The 9,776-nt window shown below is 40.4% G+C and overlaps 1 protein-coding gene across 1 annotated transcript in view; it reads right to left on the reverse strand.

Moving 5' to 3' along the window:
* The window catches only part of YTHDC2 (YTH domain containing 2), a 37,130-nt gene extending 27,578 nt beyond the window's left edge, over window positions 1-9,552 (reverse strand). Inside the window, 4 exon segments of the mRNA XM_019473368.1 lie at window positions 1,924-2,090; window positions 2,728-2,927; window positions 4,861-5,057; window positions 9,464-9,552. Coding sequence (XP_019328913.1) covers window positions 1,924-2,090; window positions 2,728-2,927; window positions 4,861-5,057; window positions 9,464-9,552 — 653 coding nt within the window.
* Window positions 9,553-9,776: the final 224 nt, after the last annotated feature.

Consider the following 9,776-nt stretch of genomic DNA (forward strand, 5'->3'; position numbering starts at 1 on the left):
CCCCTCAGGGGGAGGACTCCTCACACCCTTCCCCTGCTCCACCGTGGAGCTCCATGGGCTGCAGGGGGACAGCCTGCCTCACCATGGTCTTCACCACAGGCTGCAGGGGAATCTCTGCTCCAGCACCTGGAGCACCTCCTCCCCCTCCTTCTTCACTGACCTTGGTGTCTGCAGAGTTGTTTCTCTCACATAGTCTCACTCCTCTCTCCCAGCTGCAATTGCGCAGGTTTTTTTTTTCCCCTCCTTCTTAAATACATTATCCCAGAGGCACTACCACCGTTGCTCATGGGCTCAGCCTCGGCCAGCAGCGGGTCCATCTTGGAGCCAGCTGCCATTAGCTCTGTCGGACATGGGGGAAGCTTCTAGCAGCTTCTCACAGAAGCCACCTCTGTAGCACCCCCCACTACCAAAACCGTGCCACACAAACCCAATACACTACACTTGATGCACTACACTTGACTGGATCACAAAGAAATCAGCTGATCCTTTTCAAATGCTTTAATTTTTCTCTTCAAGAATTTCAAAATGAAGTTACTATTCTAGTACCTGCGGCAGAGTTAGCTGTGCAAGTAAAAACAGCAATTGCCACTACTCTCCCCAGCACTGCCACCTTAAGTATTGAAAAGTTCCTTTGTCTCATACTCTACAGTTCTTTTCTGGAAGACATGAGCTCACTAGTTATCATATGCGTGTTTCTTTCCAAGTTTGGAATTCATCCCTCCTTTCAAAAATCCTTCTACATATTAAATTCAAGGAACACATCAAAGATGGAAATGTTTTACTTTACCCATCATTACTCTTCTTCAGCAGCCTCCTAGAAATCATCACTGCTGTCTAATAGTTAATAAAACTTAAAAAATTAGACTCCTGTGTTACTGTAAACTCCTCTACCCCACATCTTTTTTGCCCGGAGTTGGAAATATTGCCATCTCTTCCTTTTGCTCTTTCTCTTGAGTGAATCTATTGATTCTTCTTAAGCAGGATTTTCTGCACTGCTTCCAGTAATTCTTCCCTTTTGATCTGACCTATACTTTGTTCTTCTTCAGCCAGCACAATACTTCCACACATTAATCATCCACCTTATTTGCAATTCATCTTTACCAGCTCTTTTAATCCCTTAATAGCCTTGTGAGCTTTTGTACACATATTCAAATTCTTCTTTAACTTGGCTTTGTTGTTCAAGTACATTCATTTTCATTACCTATGCAATATCTTCATCCATATAAGCAACATGACCAGCTATAACTTTTGCCGTCGTCTTCTCACTCATGTCCCAACTGCTGCCCATTCCTGGAAGTCCCGCTATCTATACAGTTCAAAGAATCTAGAAACCGCACACATCTTCAGACTTTCATTCATTCCTGCTCTGCTTTAAGAACAAATTCCTCAGGTGACCTAGGAATCTCCACTTTTTTATCACTTCATGCTTTAAACATAAAAGCTGAAACCGAGTAAATTTAACCCAAACTAGATTGGTAAATAATGCTCAACTTCATCATTCACTTTCAAATTTTGGGTTTTTTTCCCTTTTACGTCCCCTATCAACTCACTATATAGCATTTGTTACAGCATACTGGTCCTCCTACCCATCTTCAAAACCTGCAGAACTTTTGGATCTACACACGTTAAAAGTAGGGAGAAAAAAAAGAGGAAAGTGTAGACTTGATCAGAAAATAAGACAAGGAATTACATGCACACACACTCAAGAGAAAGCACCTGCAATTCACTTATGTAAGACAACTTACTACATGAAACTGTCCTTTTCAATCTTAACTATATCACTACCTGAAATGACATACGCTACCTATACTTTACGTACTGAGCTTTTACTAGTCTGTATCCCAAATATACTGTAGTTTAAATGTACACAAGACTAAAGATATCAACACAAGATCAACTGACTTTAAGAAATATCATTAGTACCTGCTTTCTAATCGGATTTGATAACCAATTGTCTGGCCAATCTTTTCTCTTCTTTCTGCTGCCACTCTTTCAGCCACAGCAACAGCTGCCAAACGTCTTGGCTGAGTGCAAAATATACGGCATGGAGTTCCATTTTTGTAACAGTCATCAAGAAGGAACTGAGGGATCTGTAAAGAAGTGGTTTAAGTTTACTTTTTACTTTGATAAAGTCATAGCTTTTTTACCACAGTGAAACAATTTAACTGTGTCTCAGTATTACACAGGTTGCAAAAGGATTCACAATAGGATTATCACTGCAAACATACCTGAAGGGGCAGAAAGTCAGCAAAAATAAATTTCTGATTTTAAGTTTAATCTGTTCCCCCCCAAAAAAAAAAAAAAAAAAATTTAAAGCTTCTCTCTCCTGCTTCAGAGAAATCTATATTAAAAAAATACCTGTAGGTAATCTTTCATTTTAATACAATAATATTCTACTCTAGATACTAAGAACAGAACTATTTTTAGAAGGAAAAGGGCTATACAAAATCATAGCTACTTTCCCTTCAATATTTTATATTACAAATTAGACGAAAAACTAGTATCTATCAGAAAATTGTGCAGAACCATTTATGCTTTTAGTAAGTATCTGCTGGCTTAGTATTTCAAAAGCAAGAATGTGAATTAGAACACAAGACTTTCAACTATATAGGAAAACAAAAGCCTTAAAACTAGCATAAATAAATCCCTTATTAAATAAATATTACAAAATTGGCATTAGTTTCATATAAATACTGTTATCTTTTTTATTTCATTAAAGAAACATACTTGAGTAGTTTTTCCTGATCCAGTCTCTCCTACAATCAGAACAACTTTATTGTCCTTTATTATTTTGACAATTTCTTCCTGCTTTTCAAAAACTGGTAGTGATTGCCTGAAGGAATCAAACTCTGATTCCCCTCTTTTCACTGGAACCTGGGGGATACCGTTGTTAAGTCGTCCGCTTGTCTTGTTCACGTCTCTGTTTTCTATGAAGAGAAGTTAACAATTTACTTAGACAGATACAAAAGAAGGTCACTAAAACATTGCTTAAAAATAGTACATAAAAATGAACATTCCTGACTTTATATGCATCTCTACAGATAAAGTGACAAACCCATCACACATTTGAAAGCCATATTCATAGTGACAGATCCTGTTACGGTGCTTGAAATAAACATTGTTCAAAGGAGTTATTACTTCCATAGACATTTTGAACAGACTATCCCAGGGCATTGCTTGAAGTCAAAAAAGGTCATGAAAAGCAAAAAGAGAAATAGAAACTAAACCCAAGAAAAGCAACCTGGCATTTTTTTTTGGCCTTTGTATCATGTTTACACATTCACACCTCCACAGTTTGCCTAGAAATATTCACTCTATAGTTAAACCTTTAAGTCATTCCAAACTGACAGGCATGTCTTCCAAGAAAAAGATAACTTTACTGTGATTCATATGCCTTCTTTCACACCCTCCCTGGTCTTCTATGACCTCCTTTCAGTCAGTCTTACACAACCTAATGCTCTAGTCTGTAAGATTTGCTTTAAATCATACAAATTGAACCATGCTATAGCTAGACCCCTGGACTCATACAGCACAGTGTGATGTATTAGAAAACAATGCATAAGTAGCCAAAGAACCTGCACGTCTTCAGAGTAAACTACTTCAAATTCAGTATTGTAAATGCTATTCTGTAATTCCTTAATAATTATTTTCCAGAAGAATGAAAAGCTTGCTGTAAATTCAATTATACATATTTAATGTGATTAACAGATTAATATATTAAATTACGAGCACTGTCTTACCAAGACAGACATAGGCTAACAGATTAAAAGAGCCAAAAACCATTCTGAAGAAGTACAGAAAGATAAATTTTACACTATTCATTAGTTTATGCCTTACATTCCTAAGGAATTGCTTTTCAGTACTTTTATTATAGTTTCCCTCTGTTCATTAAACAATTCTATTAAACAATTGAAAAAGAAAGCTAGCAAAGGAAGCACTTAAAGCATGAACCATCATGAATCAGAAATATCCAATGAAACAAGGCATACTGATACAAGCGTTTTCTGTGCACTACACCCAGCTTTGCGCACAGAAACACAACTGTTACACTCGTAACTTTAAAGCAATAATCTTGCTAAAAGCATTGTTTAAAAAAACCCACAATATATCCGAAGTTTGTCTTCCAGTGAACTCTCTCATATTCTAGAAATCAGTAAGACACTAGAGTCGTCTCTTAGGCACTAAATCTATTTTAGAAGACAACAAAACAAAAAATAAACTTCTTATTTTATCAAGAATATGAAGTTCTAGAAGCAGAACAGCCAGCCTCATTTTATCACAAGGGTGTTCTTATACGGCAGTTATGGTAACACTTCTCTCTTCAATCTCACCTCATGGAACTTGCAGGAACTCACATTTCACAAATGTGCTTCCAAATAAATTTGGTCTATTTTAGAAGACAACAAAACAAAAAATAAACTTCTTATTTTATCAAGAATATGAAGTTCTAGAAGCAGAACAGCCAGCCTCATTTTATCACAAGGGTGTTCTTATACGGCAGTTATGGTAACACTTCTCTCTTCAATCTCACCTCATGGAACTTGCAGGAACTCACATTTCACAAATGTGCTTCCAAATAAATTTGGTTGGAACTGGCTTAAAGATTCAAAAGTAACTTGGCACATTGGAATGTGGGTGACATAACTGCCCAAGTTCCTCATGACACCGGTTTTAAAAGACTCTATATTAACAATTAAAAGTCAAGAAAATTAATGGGTTTGTTTCAGGGGGAGGGTGTCATTTGGGACAGGAAAGGAGACAGAAAAGAAAGGTTTTTGTTTTGTGGTTGGGTTGTGGGTTGTTGTTTTTTTTAAGCAGTGTTGGTTCATAAGTCCGCATCAGAAGACAGACTGAACATACCAGATTCAACAGCACACGCATTTCCTCGCTCCGTCTTTGGCAGAAGTTCTGTTCGTTCTTTATTTGTGACAGGAAATCTCTGAATTAAACTCCTAACAGCATGTTTCGTACTGGGAGCCAAGCAACAAGTCATTACTGCATGTGTTAGTTCTAATCCATCCTTCTTCCTTACAGTCAGGTATCGATTTGCTCCTTTTCTGGGAGAAAAAAAAAATGTATTTTAGGAATAAGTAACCTATTTACCTCTATGTAATGATCTTTGATCATAATTCTTTCAAGATGGCTGTGAGATTATTTTCAAATTTAATGTCATAACTAGAAACTTCCAAATAATGTCCTATGTAGCATAACGCACACCAAAATAACAGAAGCATCCACAATATCCACCAGCAAAACCACCCTCTACCTGCACAAGGTAGTGCAGCACAGACACTGCAGACTTCGAATGACTACGCCCAGCACAACCTTACAATTAGGCCTCCATAACATAACACTGTTCTCCTACCTTTCTGTTAAAGGTCTATCACTGCATTTGCTTCCCAAAAGACAGCCAGCTCCATCAATCCTCTATCAATCAATACTGAGAAGTATGACACAAAACTGATTTCTAGGCTAATTTAAGAGATTTAGAGGTTAAAAATCAACAAACAGACAGACAAACAAGTAGCCTTCTAGTGATATTCCAAGCCTTAACGAAATCCAGTAAAAACAAATCAGATTCCCAGGATGTTCATTATCAAAGATTTACAATGTAGAATTAGAGCCGAAACACTTAATCATAACACTGCATTTGTTCTCAGACTGAACTCTGATACTGAAATGCAAAGAACTGCTGTAAATATGTTTGAAACTGAACTCTCTTGTGCATGGGCTACAATGACATAGCAACACTTTGAAAATGACTTCTCAGGATAAGAACAGAAGGTCACACTGAGATCCTAGTGGCCCGTCCCTGGCAGGGGTGGTATAGTGGTGTGTGTGTACAGGGTGCACGTACCCAGGTGCTGGCAGGGGTGGCCTCTGTGAGGAGAGGCCGGGGCTGCCCCATGCTGGACACAGCCAGCTCCAGCAGACCTACTGCAGGGCACAGCTGAGCCTCTCAGCCACGATAGTGGTCACTCTGTAATAACGTATTTAATAAAGGGAAAAAACGCTGCACAGCAGCTGTAAGAGAAAGGAGTGAGAAAAATGTGGGAGAAACAGCCCTGCAGACACTAAGGTCAGTGAAGAAGGAAGGGGAGAAGGTGCTCCAGATGCTGGAGCCGAGATTCCCCTGAAGCCCATGGAAGAGGCCTCAGTGCACCAGATTTATCCTGAAGGAACTTCAGCCTGTGGGAGAGACCCCATGCTACTTTCTCCCCATGTCCTGTTGAAGAGGGGGACTGACAGACCAAGCTGGCTGGGCACCTGGCAGTTAGCCAAGGTCAACCCACCACAACATGGCTGCTTTCTAAGTTGTTGGCTTGGGTTCAGCTCCTGGTCAATGCAAGATAACATTTCAGAATAGCAAAAATAGTGAATCTAGAACAGTACTTGAATGTCCATATCCAGGAAAAGGCTGGCAGAATTGGAAAAACAAACTGCAATCCTTCCCATGACTATGCTCCCAGTCTTCAGTAGTTTTAGAGCCACAGAATCACAGAACCATTGAGATTAGAAGGAACCTCTGGAGGTCATCTGGTCCAAACCCCTGCTCAAGTGGGGTCACCTAGAGCCGGCTGCCCAGGACCATGTCCAGATGGCTTTTGAATAAATCTCCAAGGAAAGAGACTCCGCAACCTCTCTGGGCAACCCATGCCAGTGCTCGGGCACCCTCACAGTTTGCACCCACTGCCTCTGGCCCTGTCACTGAGCACTGCTGAAAAGAGCCTGGCTCTGTTCTCTTTGCATCCTCCCTGAAGGTACTTATATACATTGACAAGATCCCCCTGAGCCTTCTCTTCTCCAGGCTGAACAGTCCCAGCTCTCTCAGCCTTTCCTCATAGGAGAGATGCTCCAGTCCCTACACCATCTTGTTGGCTCTTCACTGAACTCTCTCCAGTATGTCTATGCCTCTCTCCTGCTGGTGATCCCGGCACTGAGCACAGCACTCCAGGTGTAGCCTCACCACTGCTGAGTAAAGTGGAAGGATCACCTCCCTCCTCCCTCAACCTGCTGGCAACACACCTCCTAACTGAGGGTATAGGGGGGAGCTGGAGAGACAGCCCTGATGCTGTGCGAGCATTGCTCAGCAGTAGTCAAAACACTGGTGTGTTATCAACACTGTTCTAGCTACAAATACAAAGCACAGCACTAGGAGGGCTGCCATGGGGAATGTTAACTCCATCCCAGCCAGACCCAATATAGTACTGCTAACAATGTCTAGAGGAAAACATACTAGCTATGAAGAGTTTATAGTAAGTTTTCTGTAAGTATTCAACATATGCTTGCTTAACTCAAAGGAAAAAACTAAGGACACAAAACATTGCCCTATGGTTCCCAAGCAATGGCTTGCCTTATTTATCCACTCTGCAACAAGTACAGATACAGTAATGTATATTAACATTAAAATTATAGTCTATCTAGAAATTCGATGATGAAAGCCAATCATGATCAAGCCTTTTAAAAAATGATCATTTCAAAAGTTATTGCAAGCATAAATACTGAGGAAATCTGGGAAGATTAAACACAAGTAGAAGATTTGAATTTATTTTAAAAGGAAATTATGTTTCTTAAATGTGCACTGCATTATTATAGTCAAAAAAAAAAAAGATACAGTTTATGTCTCCCCAGGTGAATATTCCCTTTTTCTCAGCTGTTTAAATTTCAGTTCAACTATTCTCGAAGCTTCATGTCACTCTGAACATTCCACATTTAAAAAAAAAAAACACAAAACAAAACCAGGAGGTGATTGTCCCATTCTACAATGGGGTGTGGCCCCACCTCGAGTACCATCTGCAGGTTTGGGCGCCTCAATATAAGAAGGACATCAAATATTAGAGTGTGTCCAGAGGAGGGCGACCAAGATGGTGAAAGGCCTCGAGGGCAAGACTTAGGAGAAGCGGCTGAGGTCATTTGGCTTCTTCAGCTTGGAGAAGAGAAGGCTGAGGGGTGACCTCATCGCAGCCTACAACTTCCTCAAGGGGGGCAGCGGAGAGGGAGGTGCTGATCTTCTGTCTGGTGACCAGCGACAGGACACGAGGAAATGGAATGGAGCTGCGTCAGGGGAAGTTCAGATTGGACATTAGGAAAAGGTTCTTCACTGAGAGGGTGGTTGGTCACTGGAACAGGCTCCCCAGGGAAGTGGTCACAGCACCAGGCCTGTCAGAGTTCAAGGAGCGTCTGGACGATGCTCTTCGTCATAGGGTTCAGTTTTAGGTAGTCCTGTTTCAGTTTTGGGTAGACCTGTGAGGAGCAGGGAGTTGGATTTTATGATCCTTATGGGTCCCTTCCAACTTGAGATATTCTATGATTCCATGAAAACAACAACCAAAAATACCACAGAATCTGCTAGGGAGCTGCTCAGAGACACTTACAAAGCTCTACAAAGAATCAACAAGGATTCAGGCAGGGTTTACCAGTCACAGTTAAGCACAGGCACAGTACAACCCAAGCATGTTCCTGCTAACCATTTGCGCACATCTGACAAGGCTTTCTAATACTCCATGTTCCCAAAATATGATGCAAAGATACGAAAGTTCAGCCAAATTTATTGTCTCAGGGGGCACATTTACTGTCTCTGGTTTTATCTGTGGCAAAAATCAGCTATACCACTCCTGAGACTGGAATGACACTGGATGCATAGCTTCATTTGAACAGCACTATGCTTGAATAAGATCTTCTGAAACCAAGCCATACGTTCAACACAATCAGTGCTGAATAGCACTTACTCCCTAATTAAGTCTAGATCAGACAACTAGCATTTCACACTACTTTTGCAAGAATCATGAAGTATCACCAAAAATGAGGAACAGCAAATGCTGCTACGGTTTTACAACAGTATACACACACACACACACGTTATACATGACGCTCCATCTATCTGGGTTTTTCCTGTGACTTTCCCTTTCCCATTGCTTTGCCACCTGAATTCCCAAGGGAACCGAATTCTCAGCTTTCACGCAAGCTCATCAGGTCAATGAACATGGGTTTTCTCTTCAAAAGATCAGAGGAGGGTAAGAAAAAGAAACATCATCATACCTGCATATAAGCCCTCTTCTCCCGCACTTCTCAACAGAAGCACTCTTTTCGACGTGCTACTCTAGGTTACATTTTATCTGTCAAAGTATGAGATTCTATGCAAAACCCTTGGGCACACAATTGTGCATGAAAAACAGAACAGATCTTGGTGAGAAATCTTTTTTATGGACCCATGAAATCCACAAAACAGTATAAGGGCAAGCTATCTCAAACTAAGGATGTCACCAGGTTTTTTAAGCAGACATAAAGCAAAGCACAAAGATACTTATTTTTATCTTACTTTTTAAACTTTTTTCTCTAGTACTATTCCCTGCAACAGTGCAGGACATGCTAGAAACACAGGTCATTTTAACGCTAGTCGTGAAATTCCATACATTTGCACCAAGAGAAGAAAATAATAACTAAAAATCAGACTCTAACTTACCCTTTACTTTTAGATATCAGGCCAAGAGACTGACAGAGCCGGTGAACAAATGCTCTTTCAGTACTAGTGAAAGAAGAGGGAAATTCCATTTCTAGAAAGATAATTAAAAAAGCAAACATAACAATGCAACATGCAGTACTCTTGACATACTATCTCGATGTTAAGAGTTTTTCAATCCCCAAACCTATCACGTTCTCCCGTGAACAACGGGACCGATGGCAGTGCTGTATCTTCACACCTGTAGGCGATGCAGGGTTCACAAGCAAGCCATCTTATTCGGGCAGAAAGGAGCTGAGGAGAGGCTTCTACCGAT

The sequence above is a fragment of the Aptenodytes forsteri genome, unplaced genomic scaffold (assembly GCF_000699145.1).
Source record: "Aptenodytes forsteri isolate BGI_AS27 unplaced genomic scaffold, ASM69914v1 Scaffold69, whole genome shotgun sequence".
Classification (NCBI taxonomy): domain Eukaryota; kingdom Metazoa; phylum Chordata; class Aves; order Sphenisciformes; family Spheniscidae; genus Aptenodytes; species Aptenodytes forsteri.